At 40.6% G+C, this 21,870-nt stretch overlaps 1 protein-coding gene across 1 annotated transcript in view; it reads left to right on the top strand.

Annotated features, from left to right (window-relative positions):
- The window catches only part of pde10a (phosphodiesterase 10A), a 368,098-nt gene that overhangs the window by 340,482 nt on the left and 5,746 nt on the right, over positions 1-21,870 (top strand). The window contains exons 18-21 of the mRNA XM_067989084.1: positions 8,516-8,688; positions 10,216-10,327; positions 15,346-15,426; positions 17,878-17,966. Coding sequence (XP_067845185.1) covers positions 8,516-8,688; positions 10,216-10,327; positions 15,346-15,426; positions 17,878-17,966 — 455 coding nt within the window. The remainder of the gene's footprint in view (positions 1-8,515; positions 8,689-10,215; positions 10,328-15,345; positions 15,427-17,877; positions 17,967-21,870) is intronic.

Below are 21,870 nucleotides of genomic sequence, written 5' to 3'. Positions count from 1 at the left end.
CTTCCCACCCCCCTCCCAGTTTGCAATATCAAGAGGCTCATGGCTATTGGGCATCCTGTAGCTGCAGTAGTTAATTCAAAAGCAGTCTATTTGGTGATACAGCAACTTTAGCTAAAGCTTTGACTATTTAACCCTTTCGAGCCTGGTTCCCCTAAATACCTTCTAAACCAATATTTCCTTACAGACCCCACCTTGAGGCCAAGAAAGGCTGGCTCTCGAGTCCTCACACCAATCCTATTTTCTTTTGAGCAAAGCTGTGGTTTCTAAAGTATGTTATCTATGGTTGACTTTCTTCAGGGTTCACCTCACACATATTAGTAGTATGATTAAAACAATTATTATGATTCCCTGGGCGAACACAAAGCCATATGAGAATAATCTTACCTGTGGATTCTGCCCGACATTACAAACTGTTCCCCACCATTCACGATTCATGTCCCCTTTTCAATGTCAACATTGCATTGCTTCATGTCAGTCTTTCAATTGTAATCTCCAACAACCACAAGGCCTTATCTAATGTTCTCGTCCTGTCAGCATCACATACCTATCTAAGCCATTTGCTCATTTGGTCTAAGTGGGCTGTGGACTTCCAACTGTCCCAAGAGCTCTAACTTTTGGGTGTTGAATGCCCTCTCTTTATGCTATTCGGCTGTCGAGATTGCACATGCATCTCTGGTCTTATCTCCTAGTCGTAAATTATCCCACCCCCTTGCTGGCTCTGTGTTAAACAATTTAAGATGAACTGTACCCCACTACTCTATGCACTACACCCCCATCACCCACCTACCAACAAACTTTCCATCAGTATGCAACTCTTCAAATCAGATGCTTCATCTCACCCTTATACATTACCACTCTCGCAAGCCGCATACCCACAACTCAGTTTCAGATGAACCGTACCATGTAGCGTGACTACCTCATCCTTTGTCTCCTGACTTACAAGCTGCTTTTGTTCACACAGACAGCAACTTTGTCTCCCCCCAACACTGCCTTCTTGCTATATACCTAGATACTATGTGAGATGGAATACTTGACTATGCTCAATTTAGACTATATTCTTACATCTTCCTCGCTTTGAACCTGAATGAAACCGCTCTGGGTCAATTTTCACCTTACCCCGTAACTTTCTTCTCGGTCTTGTCTACGATCACCTTGAGTTACATTTTATTACATAAACACACCTAGAAATATACATATTGTTTCTCTGTTTCATTTGGTCAATATTACACGTCGTGATATAGACAAAGAAAATCATAATACACTCTATAGAAAACTACAGTGTACCATATTATCAAGAAATCATGGACTTAAAAGATTCTCCAGCTCTCCTTTTACTAATATTCATCTTGTGGATATTTTTCCTCAGTTGTCCCAATTTCATTGTTAACTCAAAGGGACCTAACCCTGAATTTTGGAAATCCAAATTTCTATGTCCAGCTTAATTTTAATTTCAATCTCTGATAGGTACTGGTGTTCAACTCTATCCTGATTGTTTCATTAGTTAGTCGGTTTCTCTATGGAGCATGTGTCAGTGCCTTGCTTAAAAGGTTTTCTGATTCTCCTGAACCACATTAACCATTTTATGTTGTGCTGTTGTCAAGTAACTGAGCATGTCTGAGACCCGCTCTTCAATGCATCTTCTTCATATATTTCCACATACTAGTTGCCTCACACGCAACATATCACAAGTAATGTTCTTGAATATTAACTTTCTGCTGGCCATTTTCTTTTTCCTCTTGGTTTTGGCGAATGTGTTTTCCATGGCACACTTCATATGTCCCGTAAGATTCAATCCTGTAAGAGCAGCTATAGGCCTTTGTAATCATGTTCTTCAACCTGGTCTCCATTTCCAATTGATGGCAACATACATTGGTATCTTTCATGTCCATTGTAGCCATTCTTGGGCTTTCAGGTTATCTTATCAACAGATCGAGGGTGTCTGGAGGTTTTTGCTTATCTTCCCCTGCATGGTCCCAATGTTTCGGGTAGTGGCCAGGCTATCAAATGGAGTTTTCTCATTGTTCAATATAGGCAAGGACACAAACATCTCCATGAGAAAGCTATCAATTATTCTCAACTACACTTTCCTGACTTTCATTGGATTGTACATTTATACCAGATTGATATCTTTAGTAGATTATGCCCAGGTGATTTATGTTACTCATGGATGCACTCACACATCTTTCCATTACCCCTTTGGTTTGGTTCCTGAAATTCACCCATAATCACCTAGGGTGATGACCTTAGAAAAATTCCCATTTGGTGGCATAATTTCCCTGTCTCTATCTTATATCCTCAATCACCTCTCATCCAATTTTACACATTCCATTATATTACCATTTCATCTTCTTCACGAGCCCTGGAGGAACTTTTTCTGTCCAATACAGTATTTACAGGCTGGTCCAATAGCAATACATTTTTGGTTTATTTTGCTTAAATTCTTCTTGGACTGCTTTTTATTTCTGAAAATGTCCTGTTATACTGTGCCTGAGTCCATTCCATCATTTCACAATTATCCCAATTTGAGAGCAGTATTGTTGGACTGACAGGACTTGTTAATGTACAATTTTATTCCCTCCCCAAGAAATTTCTTCCTTGATACACAGCATTGGGCAGGAAACAATTAAATTAGACTCATTTTATTTTAAAATATAATTTGATTATCCCCTTAAACCACAGGTAAATTTTCTCTTCTCGAGTGCTTAAACAGCAACTCATATCAATTAATCTTATCAATTCCAATTTTAGAAACAAATTTTGTGGTTTGTGATTTTACTGTAGAGACAGAAGTGCTTGCCATTACTTTTGGATGTAACTTCCATATCTTTCCCCTACCCATCCTCCCACCTTCCCCCAACCCCCCCCCAACCTGGCCGAGCATTCTGTCTTGAAAGAAAATAAATAACCCTGAATGGGTTAAAGCCGAGCCTTTGAGAGGCAAAGTCTCAGTCCAAATCGTGATTTTGGATATCTGCCAATGTCTGCAGATAACGTCTTAAATTCTTCACACCATTAGACTGTTTCCTGCACCAACACTTCTCCAGCAAAGGTTGCTCCATAACTTTGTGAAGCCACTTGTATGTTAAAGAACTACTCTTGGTAATCCTGCACTTATGCGGTCCCAAAAACCATAGTTCCCTGTGTAAAAGAAAAGAACAACAGGAAATCCATTGTGGCTCTTCTTGAGAGCCCATGGGGTTAATTTGTCAATTCATGATTTCCTTCTGTCACCGTGGGGAAATATCCACTTAAATTAAGAAATTTATAATTCTTATAAGCGTAGGTAACTAAAGCACTGCACCAGAAGAACCTGGGAGAGCCTATCTCCCAAGTTTTCTTTCTCTCATTAAGGCACAATAAAACTGCTTATGAGTTAGCAGATTAACATGCTTGGAAGTTCAGGGGGTAGGGAAGAGTCAATCACAATAGCAGTTTTTTTTAAGCTGTAATGTCATTAACACAAAAAATGCTTTAAAGAAGTACAAATGGATCTTTTTCCAAAAAGTCTTTGTGCCTTTATAACAGTGATAACTTGCACAAAGATCCTAATACAATTAAACTCTGGATAATACATTTCAGCTTCTCTAACTCCCAATTTTCAAAACATGAGCCATGAAGGCACAAAAGATTTACCAATTTTTATCCATCCTTAGGAATTGAAAATCCATTAAAAACAGAAATCAATAGTATTTCCTTCTATTAACTTTAGACATTCTATGAAACAATTCTGCAGTGCAATCTAACTCCTCCAGATCGTTACCAGAGAGATAGCAGAGATCCTTTACCCATTCTTTTTTCCTTCTTCGTGGTCACTTTGGTTTAACAACCATCAATCACAAGATTAAAGGGTTAGTTTGCCAACAGCTGTCACACTTCAGTATACCGTAGACATGATTAAACAAATATAGTTACTTCAAAATGTCCCAATATTTTAACCCATCAATTCATGCTCACCAATACTCAACACAACTTAAACTTCAAATCACTCGACATTTACTTCAAGCATTAGCATTTAAGAAATTCAAAATGCCAATTTGTTATATGTATGATAATTTCATGTCTGGAATTAGAAATCATCACATAAATTATCATAACCAGAATTTCACCATGGCCACTATAAACGTCTGGTTTTCACAATTTAATAGGTTAATTATCCTCAATAACTCCAATTTCATTCAGCAATATCTTAAACTGAAACACAAGACAGAGCACATAAAGTTGAAACTAAAAATACTCAAACTAAATAAAATGTTCTAGTTCGTAACAGCAGAAGAGGAGAGACGGAATCTTCCCTCTTTCCTTTTCTCTTGTTTTAAATCATTTATCCTTTATCTTTGCACTCCGTCTTCAATCTCCAATGTTTCTTACTAAACTCAATTCTGATCCAATTTAAAATCTCATGGGATTTTAACAGGCTTGTATTGGCTTTCCTATTTAAAAGTTTTCTCCTTCTCTTCTGTTGCTGGAAGGAAGGGGTATAGGACGTAGAATACGAATGAGGAGGGGTTACTGGGGAACCAGCCGAGAGTCTTATTCTCTTTCTTGATTCACTTTCTAGAACCTCTACCACTGCCTCTCTGTCTAGTTGATCCCAGTCTATATCGTCTCCTGGATTCCCTGCAGTAATAGCCGACGCTAAGGCAGAGTAGCGTCCCGGTTTACCTTGCAACTCGTAGACTTTAAGTCTGCATTTAGTGTGGTCTGCCTCCCTGATTGGTTTATTCATTAACTCTCTTAAAGGCTTCCCTCACATTCTCCAATTCTCACCTCAACTCACCATTTGCCTTTCCTAATCGCCTGATTTCCTCCTTAGTTTCTTGAGCCCCGACCACAAGTGTGGCAGCGGTAAAACTACTTTTATGCTGTTGTTGTTACATAAATGATAGGTCCCGTGATCTATTGACTTCTGGTACTAACTTCTGTTTTTCCTGGCAATACTCCTTTTCCAGGTTGCCACTTATCTGGTCGCCCTGATGCGCAGCATAGACCAACAACTGTCCACCTCTCTCCATTTTAATCTTTTTCTCAACCACTCGTTTCTGGACATAATTAATCACTTTTTTATAGTTTTTTTCCCTCATCATTCCCCATCATAGACAGTAATTCTGCTACGTCTAGATTCTCTAGTTCCTTTAATAATGCCTTCTCTACCTCCGTAGAGCTGGCTATTATGGATCACGTTGACTACTGGCAGGTGATGCAAGTCGCCTGCACGCCCCTAAGGTTTCCTTCCCAAACTGACGTACCAATCAAATAGGTCAGCTCTGGGACCTCGTTTAAAGAAAACAAATATCACTATATGCCAAGTCTTGCCGCAGTCGCCAGTTTGTCAGAAAGATTCAACTTGACTCCAATTGGATTTAGTGATACTTCACACAAGGATCAACACATGCAAGTGTCTAAGCAGTAGTTATCAGTAGAGAATAAGAATTATATTACCCATTCCATTCTGGGTAGAAGGTGTGTCCGCTTCTCGCTCCTCTTGCTTCTTCACTAACAAAGTCTCAGACTCCTCCAGTTTTACCCCAAAATAACGGAACTGCGGCAAAATACATGGAAGCAGCGAAGATACCATTGTGTTCTTCCCCCCCGCCCCCCCCCCCAGTTTACAATAACAGGGGGCTCATGGCTGTTAGGCATTCTGTAGCTGCAGTAAGTTCATTCAAAAGCAGTCTATTTGGTGACACAGCAAATTCAGCTAAAGCTTTGACTATTTAACCCTTTCGAGCCTGGTTCTCCTAAATACTGTCCTTACACATTGCTGCAGTAAGAGGTGCTATTCAGACTAAGAATACTGTTTAATCATTTTCTCGGTTACTTCATCACTAAAGATGGTATTTTTCAGTTCTTAGGCTATTTTTCATGAGAGCAATAAGTGATGGTGATTTCACCTTTTTTGAAGTATGTTCAAAATAATGCATTCAAAATACTCTGGAAGATTCTTTTCGGTGTCAGAAGACCCTATAATAAGGCAGGCTGTTGCACTGTTGTACCATGGACTTCTTGAATAACATTTTGAGTGCATTTCTTGTAGCTTAGGGCTTGTATATGCAAGGGGATTGATTGGTGGTCGTATAGCACACTGTTCTTTCACCTTTGGGATCCTGGTTTTCAAACTAGTCCAGATTGATGGGATGAAAGTCTCCTCTTTCTACTGGCTTGAGGCATGTAAGAAACCTGTTTGGACAGTCTCAGCCCAGAACCTAATCAGCATGAGTTCAAAGCATAAAATCAAAACTATAACTTAATTGTAATCTTATTCAGAGAGAGACTACTGTAGGAAACATGGCCTTGGCCTTGGTGCTGTAAGCGAGTGCTTTATGGGATTGGGTTGAGGTGCATTGTTAGCACAGTGTAAAAGGATGTTTCTTTGTTATGGAGCTACCCAACTGAAGGCCTGTAGTGCAGAATACACCAAAGTTGAAAAGAGTAAAAGAAAGTACATGGTAAATCAGAATGGGGTGATTATGTGATGCAAAGTTTCAATTTTTAAAATCTGAAGATTGTAGGATGAAAGGAAGTCTTGGGGATGTAAAAGTTCCACAGGTTTGAGATCCTGGGGTGAAAAAGGAGTAAGAAACAGTACAATGAGTCTTGATTTCAACATATGGGAAGGAGAATGTGTAGGACAGTATATTTTGAGTTTAGAAGAACAAGATAAAAAAAAAACTTGAGAAGCGCTGATCACAATAGTTTTGATAAACTAGAGACTGGCAAGAAAGGTTGTAACAGAGAGAGAGATTGCGAGACAACAGCCCTTTTCTTGTGTCCTATTAAGAAAGTGAGAAAGGTGCTAAAACAGTGTCCCAGTTATGGGAGCAACATTCAAGTCTAGGACAGAATTGGGTTTGTAGAGACCTAAAAGTTGTTGAATGCAGATGTATTTCTCACAAAAAGTGGAAACTAAGTTTCACTGAGGCAGTTTCAAAAATGGAAGAGTTTCATTGGAGGTCAAATAATAAATGAAGAGGGGCTATAGGTGGAGCCCTCAAAGTAGAAGATTACAGCTGTTAGTTAGACCTTTGAGTGACCTGAAGAAACACTATCTTAGAAGAATTGAAGAAACAATATTTCATTCCCCCATTGAAGGGCATGGAGAAGATCAAGATGTTGTGATTTAGCACTGGAGGTTGTGTGCACTGAGGGCCTGTTATCTGACAAAAGCTGATGAATTTAAAAAGGAATAAGGTTGGAAGATGGGTCAAGGAGGTCATTGTTATGAAGAAAGAATAGATTGGAGAGAAGACGAGCCCTAGGAAACCCCTGAGTTAATGAAAATAGAGACAGAGAATAAGCTTCAACTCCATCAGAGTGATTTGAGAGAAAACTGGATACCTATGAATATAGCTTTGGCTTTAGGCCATATGTTGATGGTAACTTATGGAGAAGTGCACACTGCCAGACCCTGTTAAAAGCTTTGGAAATATCCAAGGCAATGACCAGATTAATCGAAAGTGTTCAAGAGCAGGATTCCAAAGGTGCATAATACGGGTACCTAAGGCACCAGCTGAATAGATATGCTGAAAACCATACTGATGATAATGAATTAGGCCAGAACTTTCAAGGTGATGGATAATTTGATTTTATAGCAGGTTTATAACTTCAGAGAGTACGAATGGAAGTTCAGTTGGCCCAGAGGTTTGAAGGTTGAATGGAACCATCTTTCATAAGGATATTGTGAAAATGAGCAAATTTTTAAGGAAAAGTAGACTGAAAGTAAGAAAAATTCAAAGGATGACATAGGATGGAGACAATTCAGAGATACACATTTTAAGGTCCATGGGGAGGTGTGCATCACAACTAGAGTTCTTATTGGGGTCCAGGAGCAGAGGATCCAACAAATTGGTGAGATAAAGCTTAATGTCGATCATATTGATAGAACAGAATGGAACAGTGAAGGGAAGTTCTTTAACAAGATTATCGAATTTAGAGTTGGAGAAAAAAAGTGAACCAAACAGATCAGTCTTCTCTTTAGGAAAGCTAGTTACTATGCCATCAGGATGCAAGAGAAGTGAAAAGGAAGAATCACAGCAGTTATGAGAGAAAGCTCTGGCAAGGGATCAGAAGAAACAGAAACCAAAGGTGCAGTACCACAGCAGTTGACACATCATTTCAATAAAGTTGTGTTTAGTAGATTTAAGGAAGTCATGAGCAGAGATAAAGTTGGCTGAAGATGCTTTCCGACAGATCAAGATGTCAAGTGCCATTGACAGAGAATCGGTAGCACCAAATCCGACGGAAGTCTGTCTCTGACCCATACTACACATGACATAGGAGAGTTTGATGCTGGGTACAAAAAGTGGAAGAATAATTCTTCCCCATTGTTTGTATATGTATCTATATATTCTGACTGCATTTAGCTCAACTTTTTCTTCCAGAGACATTTGAGCCAAAGCGACCTTCCCCAGGTGAGACATGAACAACAAAGTGAATGGGAGTATTTGTCATTTTCAATAAAGTGGCAAAGCTTAAAACTAGTTTCTGTACTGTTTATTGAATTCTATCTTTCCACCAGTTGGAAGGGCATAATATTTTCGCCAATCTGACTTCTGATGACTATGAACAGTTGCTAGAGATCATTCGAAAAGCCATCATCGCCACTGATCTTGCACTATATTTTGGAAACAGAAAACAGTTAGATGACCTGCTACAGGCAGGAGCGTTGAACCTCAGTGATCAAGGACACAGGTAAATGTCTTCTATATTTAAACTAAAGTTGTAAGTTATTGAATCATTATGGTAGCTTTTTTTTTTATTCGTTCACGGGATGTGGGCGTCGCTGGCGAGGCCAGCATTTATTGCCCATCCCTAATTGCCCTCGAGAAGGTGGTGGTGAGCCGCCTTCTTGAACCGCTGCAGTCCGTGTGGTGACGGTTCTCCCACAGTGCTGTTAGGAAGGGAGTTCCAGGATTTTGACCCAGCGACAATGAAGGAACGGCGATATATTTCCAAGTCGGGATGGTGTGTGACTTGGAGGGGAACGTGCAGGTGGTGTTGTTCCCATGTACCTACTGCTCTTGTCCTTCTCGGTGGTAGAGGTCGCGGGTTTGGGAGGTGCTGTCGAAGAAGCCTTGGCGAGTTGCTGCAGTGCATCCTGTGGATGGTACACACTGCAGCCACAGTGCGCCGGTGGTGAAGGGAGTGAATGTTTAGGGTGGTGGATGGGGTGCCAATCAAGCGGGCTGCTTTATCTTGGATGGTGTCGAGCTTCTTGAGTGTTGTTGGAGCTGCACTCATCCAAGCAAGTGGAGCTTCATGCTGAGGAAACCATTGTAGAAATTATAAGAGAGGTATGGCAGGGTTTGAGCACTCCCTTGTAGCCTAGCTATAAAGAGCTGAGTTCCCACAGTTCAAGTCAGGTGTTCAAAGTGCAAAATTGCCCATCACTCAGATCTGTTTGAAACAGTTGAGATGAGTATTGCCAGTATCTGACTAGGCCACTGTGCAATCTGTCTCCATGGAGCAGGGATCACCTTGAATCAGAATTATACAGCACAGGAGGCGTCTATTCGCCCCATTAGCCTGTCCCACCTTTCTGAAGGAGCTGTCCACCTAGTCCCTTTCCCCGTACCCTTTTAATCTTTTCATCGTCAAATATTTATTCATTTCCATTTTAAAATCTATTATTCTGTTATGGATTCTGTTTCCACCACTGTTTCTAGCAGAGAATTCCATGTCCTAACAACCCTTTGTGTTTAAAAAAAAAAGTAAGTTTCTTAATCCCTCTCTTCATTCTTTTAGTGATCTTAAATTTATGCCCTCTACTTACCAACTCACTGACCAGTCAAAGTAATTTTTGCCAATTTACTTGATGAGAACCTATTATAATTTTGAAAACTTTTATCCGATCTCCTAAACTTCTTCTAAATTTTCTAGTCTTTCCTCATAAGGAAAACCTGAATGTGTTCTCGTTAATCTGCCATCCGCGTGCCCCTGTTCATAGAATCAAAGAAAATTTAGTATATGAGGCCATTCAGCCCAATATCCAATTCCCTTGTTTGTGTGAAAGACCCTTATGAGAGGACATTAAGAAGCACCAGGTTGTACTTGGTGAGGGAAGCTGTTTCTGCTGAGTGAATAGAAATGTGCAAAAAATAAAAGTAGCTCTTAATGGAAAAAGTTCTTAGAATTTAGTGATATCAAACAAGTAAGGAACTGAACAGAATCTTTTAAGCTCATTTATTCATCAGTTTTATTTTGTTTTTTCTCCAACAGAGACAGAGTGATTGGTCTAATGATGACAGCTTGTGATCTCTGCTCCGTCACCAAATTATGGCCAGTTACCAAGGCAACAACCAATGATATTTATGCTGAATTCTGGGGCGAGGTATATGTCTGTTCTAATTTACTTAATAATAAACTAGATAATAGTCTGAAGACATCACCTAGGTCATTGCAAAGATCTTCTAAGGTTTAACCTGCATTTTTGTAGAAATGAATGAAGAGATGGAAAGCTATTAGTTTGAAGTTATAGAACTTTGAGGTCCGGGATTTCGGATTGATTTCTGTGATCAATGTATCACTTTGTGTTTTTAGATCTGTTTTTGACCAGTTGTAAGACTGGAACTGAAATATTGCTGCGCCCTGCTGAACTACCCAGCTGAGTGGGTCTTGCTGAGTGGAGCAATGCAGTCAAACAGGAGTGAAATTCTGCTGTACTTTACAATGATTTTTATGCCAGTTTCATACCCTAGAGGTGTGAATTTCAAACTAAAAATTGTTGTACAGTTAAGGCATTCGTTTAGCTGAGCTGAAAAGTTTCAAATTAAAGAAAAGAAAAGATTTTGTCTTATTTATACCAGCTTTTAGTTACATAGAATTTACAACACAAAAACAGGCCATTTGACCCAACAGGTCTATGACGGTGTTTATGGTCCACACGAGCCTTCTCCCTTCCTACTTCATCTAACACTATCAGCATATCCTTCTATTCCTTTCTCTCTCATGTGCTTATCTAGCTTCCCCATAAATGCATTTATGCTATTTGCCATAACTACTCCATGTGGCAGCAAGTTCCACATTCTAACCACTCTCTGGGTAAAGAAGTTTCTCCTGAATTCTTTATTGGATTTATTAATAACTATCATATTTATGGTCCCTAGTTTTGGATACGTTAAAATATGTTCTTTGTGAATGGGCGATTGAACACTGCACAGATCATTCTGCATCATGTTGCACTCAACACTCATTACTTTGTACATTGATGCACAAAATGCACATTATATTGTAGTCTTATGATTGATACTAAAGCAAAAAAATCTATCACAGGAACAAAATTAAATAAAACATTCCTACTGCAGACAGTGAGCTCAAAGTTTATTTAATTCCATTTGTACATCAACAATGTAACTTGACAGTCAAGGCAACAGGTGTGACCCTTGTACTACCAAATCCAGCGGAGACTAGGGTTGCCAACTCTGGTTGGAGGTATTTCAGGAGGTTTGATCACGTGATGTTCTGACCAGATGACATCTGATCACGTGACATCTATAAATGTTATTGCATTTACCGTTATAAAGGTTGGGTCCCCTGTAACTGAGTATCTTTGCTCGTGGTTTTGCGCCAGCAGCTGGTGTGTGAGAAGTTCCAAGAACCAGGAGGCCTCCCTGTCAATCAGGCCGGCCTGTCGGGCGGGAAACCATAAAAAAATAAAAGATGCCCTTACGTCAAAATCGTAAGGACTTCTGGGTTTCGAAGAGGGGAAACTAAGGGCGGGGAAAAGGGGAAATCGAAGGGGCAGCGATTTACAAAGGGGAAATTAGAAATGGGAGGAACTTCGATTCCACCAGTAACTAATGGTAACTCACTGAAATTGCACTGATAACTAATAGTAATACTGGTAACACTCAGATTTCCCTCATAACTAACAGTAATAGAATAACATAGGGCATAATTTTAGCCAGGAGCCGGGAAGGGGGCAGAGGGATCGAATTGTGGACGGGAAACCCGAAAGTCCTTACGATTTTGACGTAAGGGCTACTTTTATATTTTTTAAGGTTTCCTGCCCGACAGGCTGGCCTGATTAACAGGCTGGTCTCAGTCGGACGGGAGAAGAGCAAGGAAGAGGTAAGTCTTTGGTTGGATGGGAGGGAGGGTATTGGTGGGCAATGGAGGTCATCGGGTGGGGGGGGTCGGGTTCAGGGAACATTGGCTGGGGTGGGGGGAGTCGCGCTTGTTGGGGAGGTCGCTGCAGGTAGGCTTGTTGGGCACTCCTGCTCCTCCGGACCCACGAGCAGTGCTATAAAGGCGCTTACCTGCAGTTTTGGACCTTCTCAACGCCTCTCGCGGCTTGAAGGAGAAGGCCTGGGAATCCCGGCCCCCAGAGGCTAAAATCACAAAGCCTGGAAAAATGGATGCCTGCAGCCTGCTTGAGAGGTTTTAATGATCAACCTGCCTCCTGAGGGCAGGTTGGTTGCCTGCTCCTCATCCCACCCCCATAAAAACTGGAAATGGGCGGGTTTGAAATTGTTGCAATTGGGTCCCCCCGCCCTGCCCCCAACCCACCCATTTTTCCAGGCTAAAATCATGCCCATAGTCTATATGTAACTGCTAGTAATTGGTGTAGTGCCTCAATATCCTACCTGTAACTAGTAGTAATCCTATAACCTGCTGATATTCACCCTGAAACCATAGCCTGAAATCCCCTGCACATCACAAGGCTCCCCAGTTGATGCCACTTTTAATAGGCCCAATCTCTCTCTCTATCTCCTTGGACTCGGGTTCCGTGTGAAGGTAACAACTCTGATCTGTGAACTGATCTGTATTTTTCTTCACACATCAAAACTAGCCGGTAAAGACTAACCTGAACCAAACCAAGCGATTGCACAAAGGGCAGCGGGTTCAGTGTTTGTGGCACTTCTCACCGCGCACATCGTCTTAAACTCAGGTCAGCACCAACATTTCGAGATCACTCCCTGAGCTCAGTTTCAATAAAAGAGAGTTCTCATAGAATTATAGAAATGACAGTACAGGAGGAGCCCCCAGTGTTGGCGCTCTCTCCTGTATCCCCATTACCCCCCAGCTCCTTTTTATATTCCTCCTTTTCCAATATTTATCCCTTTCCCTTTTACATTAAGTTTTAGTCTCTATCTCAAAAGCCACATGTGGTGAAGGATCCCACGGTCTGATAGCCCTCAGTTCAAGAATCTTCCTCCTCCCTTTACCCCTGGTTCTTCCAGTGAGAATCCTTGGTCTCCATCCTCTTCTTTTCCATTCGTCCATCAGTGGAAACAATCTTTCACTATTTACCCATAGTAAGGTCCCCAAGTTTCACTTACCCCATTACTGGCTGCTCCTCTCTCGGCACTGCTCCCATACGCCATGTTGCTGCTGCTGCTGCTCCCGGCTCTGATGGAAATGCTAGTCCCCATGCCCGCACCCACCCCATTCTCTCTTGCCCACCACCACCCCTCCCCAGCCACTGGAGCTCTAGTCCCCTTCTCTCCCTCAACCACCCACCCTGAGCCCCCATCCCCCATTTCGGCAGAAAATCTAAATCGCTGATCTCCTGGGCTGCTGGAGGCAGCGCTCAGGATAGAAACTCCCCGATATCAGGTTACAGCTGCTCATTCCGGGAGGGTTGGGAACCCTCGCTCAGACTGCACGTGGCTAATGTCAAAATGTTATTTCATTCATGTATCTCAATACAACAAATTAAATGATTGTATGAGCTCCTCTGAGTAAAGGCACCACTCAATGTAATACAAAGCCAGACAGACCAGGAAGATCCCAGGTTCAACTCTCATTCTGTGCTGATCTCAGACACAGCACCAGGAAGGGTGATGTGATTGCTATCAGCATTGCTAGGCCAGAGAAAGGAAAATCAGCCAGAGATCTTGCTTCTAATTGCTATTCGGTAACTGCGTGAACATCAAGTGAGGACAGAATCAGGCTGGGCCATGATGCCCTACATAGTAAAGTGCCCTGCTGATGATTACTGCTGAGCCACACACCTAGATATTGATCTTTTGGGTTAGCTACTAGAGAATTGGTAGTGTGTGCAGAATTATATCTCTGAGAATGTAAAAAAACTGAAAATGCCACAAAATCTGAAATAAAATCAGAAAATTCTTAAAATACACATCGGCATCTAAAAAGGAGTGACATTTTGGTAGAGGTTTTTTATCAGAATTATACAATGGCATGAATCAGACCTTCAGGAAAGAAGGGGGAATGTTGGGGAGATGGTGTTGTTGAATTGGAAGGGGGAAACAACTGGATCCAAACTATAATATCTTTCATTGTGTGCAGAACTACACAAATTTGATCAGGAAATGGGATTTCTCACATGCACATATGCACAGATATGCTCGAGCAGTACCATCTGACAGTGCAACCTTGAACATCAGCTTTCACCCAGTGGCACCAGAGTAACCCAGACTTTAACCTCTCAGTTCAGACTACAATGTTGGCTGAATCTTAAATTTATTGGTATCATAATTCTGGTTGTAAAATGAATCTGAAAAATTACACAACATAACCAAGCCTGAAAATCTTGTGTTTGATTATTTTTCTATGTAATAGTTCACTTTAATTAAATAATGTATCAGAAGTTTCTATATATTCTATTAAGTCTTAAGTTTACTCAGGTATACAGCAGCAGAGAGAACTGAGTTATGTGTAAAAAGTTGAATTAAATATTCTTGACTAGTGCTGTACAGAATTACATTATAATTATTCCTACAGTTGTTTTTTTTAAATAAAGTAGTTGGCGATGTTCAAAGGTGTTCATTTTTAGGAATCAGAATAAATTATAGGAAAACAATTATGATTGACAGGCTATTGAGTCTGAGAGATATTTAAAATCTAGTGCGTTGTTAAAAGGAAAGGATATGAGCTGACTTGTAAGGTGCTTGACGCATTATGGTTGGCCACTCCACCCGTAGGCTAATAAAAAGCTTCAAGGCTGTATACCAGCACCACCTAATAAAAATCAGCCAGGATTCCCTCCTTGATTTCTGTCCAGTGACCCTTGCTGAAAAGTTAACTTGTGGCCATCGGGTGAGAACAGAATTGAGGTAAGTTCTGATGCCTTTCACAGTTGATATCCTGCTGACACTCATTGTCTGGGGTCGCACAGGAAGAACAGCCACTTCAGCAAGGCCATGAGGGGGGGTTGGACCGTAACGCTGCCATACCTCAGCAAGAGTCAGCATTTTTGTCGGGGAAGTGGGAAAATGTATTGCTGGCAAAAGTTTAATAAGACAGTTTTATTATAAATTCTTTTCATAATTTCAGTTTTTGAATCAATGTCTGCTCTGTACACTGTTTGAAAAGTAGGATAGTTATAATGAACTGTAAAATCCAATTTTTGTTAATTTAATCTGAATCATGTTCTTCCTGTAGGGTGACGACATGAAAAAAATGGGAATGCAACCCATTGCTATGATGGACAGGGAGAAAGATAATGAAATCCCTGACAGCCAGGTAAATGATGATTTGATTCTGAAGTTGTAACTGATCTTCAGAAAATCAGGATTGTTCAATAAGTGAATGTGTTGGGAATCTTCCTTGATATGAGAATCCTAGGGACCCAGCTTTTCAGTAACCATCCTGCTTGGCACAGAATCTGATCATCCTTGCTCAAGATTTAACTTCATATTAATACTCATGATCTACATTAAGTGACTTGCTTGCATGTACATGCTCTCAGCACTTTAAGAACTAGATCATGTTTTAGTCTTCTCCAGTGAAAAGAAGTTCTGAGTGTCTCTCTTCGTAACTGAGCAAATCTGGGAGTCATGACTATCACTGTTCTCTGAACCCCTTTCCAGTGCACAAAGGTAGAATATCCAAAACTACGCAGTATTCCAGATGCTAATACGAGTTGAGAGCAACTTGTTTTGGTTTGTAGATGCAGCTTAATGGATGGCCTGTCTTTGTGACAAAGAAGACCATTAACTCAACAATAACAACATGCATTTATAAGGAATCTTACAACACCAGGTTATAGTCCAACAGTTTTATTTGAAAATCACAAGCTTTCGGAGCTTACCTCCTTCGTCACATTTCTAGTTCTTGTTCACGTTTGCTAACACCTTGCTTGAGTGACTGACTAATTCAAACATACCATTATTGTTGATGTCTTTCTCCTCACTTAACAGTTCTTGTAGTGACAGCAGATATGATTTCTGTCTCTGTAAACTCAGTACAGATTTCAACATCACCATCCACCATTACATAGATGTCAAAATCCATTTCTATATTTAGAACTGCCCTCCTCGTTTACATCTAATCTGCTGGCTTGTTTGCATCCTCCAGAAAAAACTCTTCCACAGTTGCTTCACTTGCGATACCCCAGTGTGGTAATCTTAGTTTAATCAATCACCTTATTCTAAGCACAGCGATTAATCTGCAGGATATCAATGTTGCCCATCTGTTTTCCACTCTCTATTCATCCAATCACTTTGCTTATTAGGTGCTACTGGTAAACAGCCCTTGAAGCTTTTTATTGTGCCTTGACCTAAAGGTTGAGGTTGCTCGTATTTTGGGCCAAACACAGTAATTCAAATTTGAGCAAGTGGTGAAATTATCTTGAGTTGGGGTAACCTTTCTCTTCTGTCTTGCCATGATCCAGTCTTAGACCCACTCTGAAAAGTTCTGCTGTCATCCAAGCCTTTTTGTTGTTCTTCCATGCTCTTGCTAGCTTGTGTACATTCTTGAAACATCACTATTTCACAGATTTGCCAATGCACCTAAGAAAACTTTATTCATTACTCCTGCTAGCACAAGCTAGGAATGTAAGACACTGTTTCCCACCTGAGCATTTCTTCCCTTTTGAAGCCAAGAATTTTGCTTAGCAAGAGTTGGTAAACCAGGAAAAAGGAACGCCCTGGTATCATTCTGGTGAATCTGCACTGCACCCCCTCCAAGGCCAGTATATCTTTCCTGAGGTGCAATGCCCAGAACTGAATGCAGTAGGCTTGTATTCCCTTGAATATAGAAGATCAAGAGGCGATCTAATTGAGGTATTTAAGATAATCAAATGAGTTGACAGCGTAGATGGAAAGAAACTCTTTCCCCTGGGGGAGTCCAGAACAAGGGGGCATAAACCTGCAAAAACATCCTCTGGATGGTAGACACTGAATAATGTGGGGAGCTGAAGATGATACCAACCTTCAACTATTCCTGGTGTGTTGGGGTTTGGTATCACCACTGATCATTTGAAACATTACACCGTGCCACTTCTTGAAATTGTGAAGTCAGCTGATACTGCCTCTGAAATTGTGAAGCGAGCTAGTATTGCCTCTAAAATACAAAGGGGTGGAAGTTATGTTACAGCTGTACAGAGCTCTGGTTAGGCATCAAGTGAAGTATTGCATTCAGTTCTGAACACTGCACCTCAGGAAAGATATATTGGCCTTGGAGGGGGTGCAGTGCAGATTCACCAGAATGATACCAGGACTAAAAGGGTTAAATTATGAGAACAGGTTGCATAGACTAGGCTTGTATTTCCTTGAATATAGATGATCAAGAGGTATTTAAGATAATCAAAGGATTGATAGGGTAGATAGAAAGAAACTCTTTCCTCTGGGGGAGTCCAGAACAAGGGGGCATAACCTCAAAATTTGAGCTAGGCTGTTCAGGGATGATGTCAGAAAGCACTTCTTTACACAAAGGGTAGTGGAGATCTGGAACTCTGTTCCCCCAAATAGCTGTTGAGGCCAGGTCAATTAAAATTTCAAAACTGAGATTCATAGATTTTTGTTAGGCAAACGTGATGGAACCAAGGCAGGTAGATGGAGTTGGGATACAGATCAGCCATGATCTAATTGAATGGCAGAACAGGCTTGAGGGGCTGAATGGCCTACTCCTGTTCATATATATTTGTGGTTTTATGGTAGTTTGAAGTAGCCGTCTCAATTTTTTTTTGCACAGGTTGGTTTCTACAACGCTGTAGCCATGCCTTGTTATCGTATACTTGCAGAAATCTTCCCAGCGAGCACTCAACTCCTAAAAGCTTGCAGGTAGGTGTTTCCATCATTGCCCATCTTAGTTTGCATCCATACATTAGATATTGCAATTCACCCCACCCCATATTTGAAACAAGCATATTTTAATACAGAAGAAAATGAAAAGTGGAAAAATGTTTAAGGTTTTGTCTACTTAATAGACCCAGTAGAGAGAGGCTCACCTAATGTGGCTCTAGTAAGAACTTATCACCAACGGTCCCAAAGTGAAATAGACATTGGATATGAAGAGACATACAGAATAGTCTTGAGACCACCAATCTTCATCCTTTGTCCAACATGCCGATCAGTATTAACTGTGGAAAACTCTACTCAGTTCTGCTCTCACGTTGATATGAAACTTTTCAAATGGAATTATGTGGTTACCATAATCATGTGAAATTATTATTCGTTTTCATTTGATATCCTTCATGTACCAGAAACACCACATGTCAACAATGGAAATTGGTAAAAGATGCCTGTCCCTTTAAGAACCCCCATCACCCCATACATCACACCGCTCTTGCATCAAGTCACATTCACATTACTCCTACAAGAAAAAGAAGAGCAGTACTTCAGAGTAAGTCTCACTTCAAAATCTCTTGTCAGTTGCAGACAGTGTTATTGGCAACTATGGTTATAACCACAATGCCTTCCATTAGAATCAGAAATTTGTATCTGCCTAACTTTGTCAACAATTCCAAAAAGTTTGAAGAAAAAGTGTCCTAAATAGCTAAAAAGGCTGGTTAGGTCTAGAATGTTGTAAAAGGTCTTGTTTTGTGATTAAATGCTAGAAACAAGGGAAATCATCTCAGGTTTCCTCCTCCCCAATCCTGCAAGAGAAAACCATCCAAGAAATATTAGGAACAAAACTCTTCTAAACATGCAAATGTCATCATAAGGAAATCCTTACTCTTGATATGGAACAGGGCCCAGTGATGATAGAATCAATCCTCACCAAAAACATCAGCACAAAAGAACTTTATCCTCTCTCAATGTGCCCATCACTTTTCCTCTCTCCCCAAAATACATCTTAAACTGGGTTTACCAGTGCCTGCACATGACATCTCTTTGAGATGTTCCTTTGTCATTAAAGGATGTGAAATTGAAATCAGAATGGCTACCTGCTTCAAATGCAGTTTTGGCTGTAATATCAAACTTCAAACCTAGTCAATTCACTTCAGATGGAAAGGTGGACTCCAGCAAGAGACAGAGGGAACTTCTCAGATATACCTGGTTCAATACCCTTACACAAGCAAAGACCTTAGAGGAATTTACCAAGGCCATTACCACCATGAAAGTAGATCGAAGGACTGGTGGGGAGCCCTGCTTCTTTCTGGTAGTTCAGGGGATTTTAGCCTCCCAAGTCTGAAGGAGAAGAAAGAAAATGCAACAGCGTCTATCTGTCCCATGTAAGGTAAGATTTTATTCAGTTAATTTAAAGCAGGTATTACTGCTCTACTCAAGGTGTTATTTCCTAAGCACCACTCTGAAGGGGTAAGTGGCATAACCACTTGCTGCAAATTCCCTAAGGGAGCAGGTGACTGGATTCACGGTGCCATTTTGGAGAAATGCAGTATGTTTTGTGGAATGCTGTAACCTATGCCAACTGTGATGAACAAAATGTAAAAAGTACCACAGTCCCTTATAACCAAGCATCGATCCAGATTACATTTTTAACATCGTATTCAAATGAGGTTTGTTGCATCTGTCAACAGGGCTCTCAGATGGAAAAAATGTCACACTATAGAGTGCGCCTTTACCTGCCCAATGTCTAGGTAAATGTAGTGAGACCCAGAGGTCAAACAGAGAATCCCCTCACTGCAGTTACTTACTGGAATATATCACATGATGTCATGTGATCCTGTCTTCAATATGCAGACAAATATACATTCATTAGATTGTGGCTCAAGCTATAAACCACTAGATTAATTTATTGAACATGAAACAGGTAAAAGAACAATGCTCAGTATAAAGGATATGGTTACAGTAATGACAAACTTTACTATTTTCTTCAATGTCAAAACCAACAAAATTACTTTTCCTGCACTGACCTTCAACATAAACCCGACCCTTGAAGATCAGCCACTTACATTTAACGTGGCTATTTGCTGACATGTGCCTTCAGACTAGCCCTATCACTGGCTTCAGACTGACTGCTGTCTTAGTGCAATTCCACCCAAAATTTCGCTCCAAATTACTTTGAAGATGTCACAGAAAAAAGGACATTAAAAACTGTCTCATTACTAGATTAGGTGATCATCTATTTATAGAATTCAAAATGGTGTTTGCCCACACAGACATTCCTGCCAAGCAAACAGGTACTGCAAAAATAGCTAGTAGGAACTAATTCTAACTTTGTGTTGCTGTAACCAGCAAGAAATAATCCAATAAATAACCCATAATAGATAAAAGTGCTTCATTTTTGTCACACCATATAAAGAGAGCAAATTGAAGTAGATAATTTTTATCAATCACAGTGTCAAAAAGAACTATGAATGGATGAACAATTGAAATAGATCCCTTTCTTTAACTGGAGATGGCAGCCATATATGTGGAACAAATTCAAATTTTTTTTTCAGACAGAGGAGAATAATTAGTCAGATTTTAAAAGGTAACTTTCTTTAAATTGTGCTGAAGGCCACATCTGGAGACTGGGTTAAAACTGTTACTTGTTGCTCAATCTTGCAATAGAAGATTACTTTAGGAGCCCTAGCACTCAGTCATAATCCTCATTGTTCTGTTTCTAGGCAAAGCTGGTGTAAAATGCCAGTGCCAGAACTGTGAAAGGTGGCAGTCCCCACCACATCCCCCGTGCCCAAAAAAAGACTTTCCCTCCTTTCCAAGTTATGCTTATGCAATTCATTTGGAAGGGAGACTCTCCTTGGCCTTGTGCCTCATCAAGTTGGATGATTGCTCAGACATCCTTGTATGTCCAACATTAATCTTATATTCTGTGATGAACATATGAATCCTAATCCACCTGCTCCCACATGGAGGTAATATCTAAGCATTTAATAAAGTAGTTACAATGTACAAATGGGTAAGTACTTTTATCTATTAATTAAGTGCCCTTTGCTCTCTTTACAGAGAAAAGGGAACCAAACATATCCCACAGTGCAACAGAACAGCACCTGCGGTACCAGCATAGAAACTAGCACTTATTGATGTAAAAAAACGGAATTACCAGGTGAAGGACAAAGTAATCATGAGGGAAAAGTACCACATGGTGATTCTGGTGGAGTCTCGAGCTGTTGAGTGGCCTTCCTCAATTGCTCAGAGATGCACCACAGTGAGACAGCTTTCAATCAGAAGACACTACGATACTTGCTCACTGTTGGAGTTACCAGGTTCCCTACACAGGACTTGGGAAAACGCCCACGGTTGTTTGAAGAAATCCAACACCCAAATATGCACTACCATCTCCCATATGACTGCTGTCATAATTTACCCTGCACTTGTGTCTGGGATGAAGCAAATGCCAGCATGTGTGACATCGACAGACAGTGACAGAGTCAGTTAAGCAGACATAGTCACTGTGGGAGCATCTCTCATGAATGCCCACACTGTTATCTATAGATGCTTTGAAATTTATACTTGAAGAAACAGTCATAGCTGACATTAAGTCTCTTGGAACAGATTGCAGACAACCACGAAGGAGGGATTCAGAGAACTCATAGATGCCTTGCATTCTCTGCTTTTATGAATGAGTATGTATCATGAGGACATGGCTACCATCAGCAGAGGAAATGCCACTTGGCACTCATTGTTGTCCTGTTCATGCCATCACAAAGATCTGCAATATTGGCAATATTGATTCTGCCTCAGAAGATGTACTGCTTGGAGTGACTGCATCACAGGATAGCCCTGGCATAGCCACAGATATATCAGGGCTGGTTGCAAATCGAGCCAGTGGACCTTC

This window comes from Heptranchias perlo, chromosome 8, assembly GCF_035084215.1.
Source record: "Heptranchias perlo isolate sHepPer1 chromosome 8, sHepPer1.hap1, whole genome shotgun sequence".
Taxonomy (NCBI): Eukaryota; Metazoa; Chordata; class Chondrichthyes; order Hexanchiformes; family Hexanchidae; genus Heptranchias; species Heptranchias perlo.
This window is presented reverse-complemented; position numbering and strand designations above follow the sequence as displayed.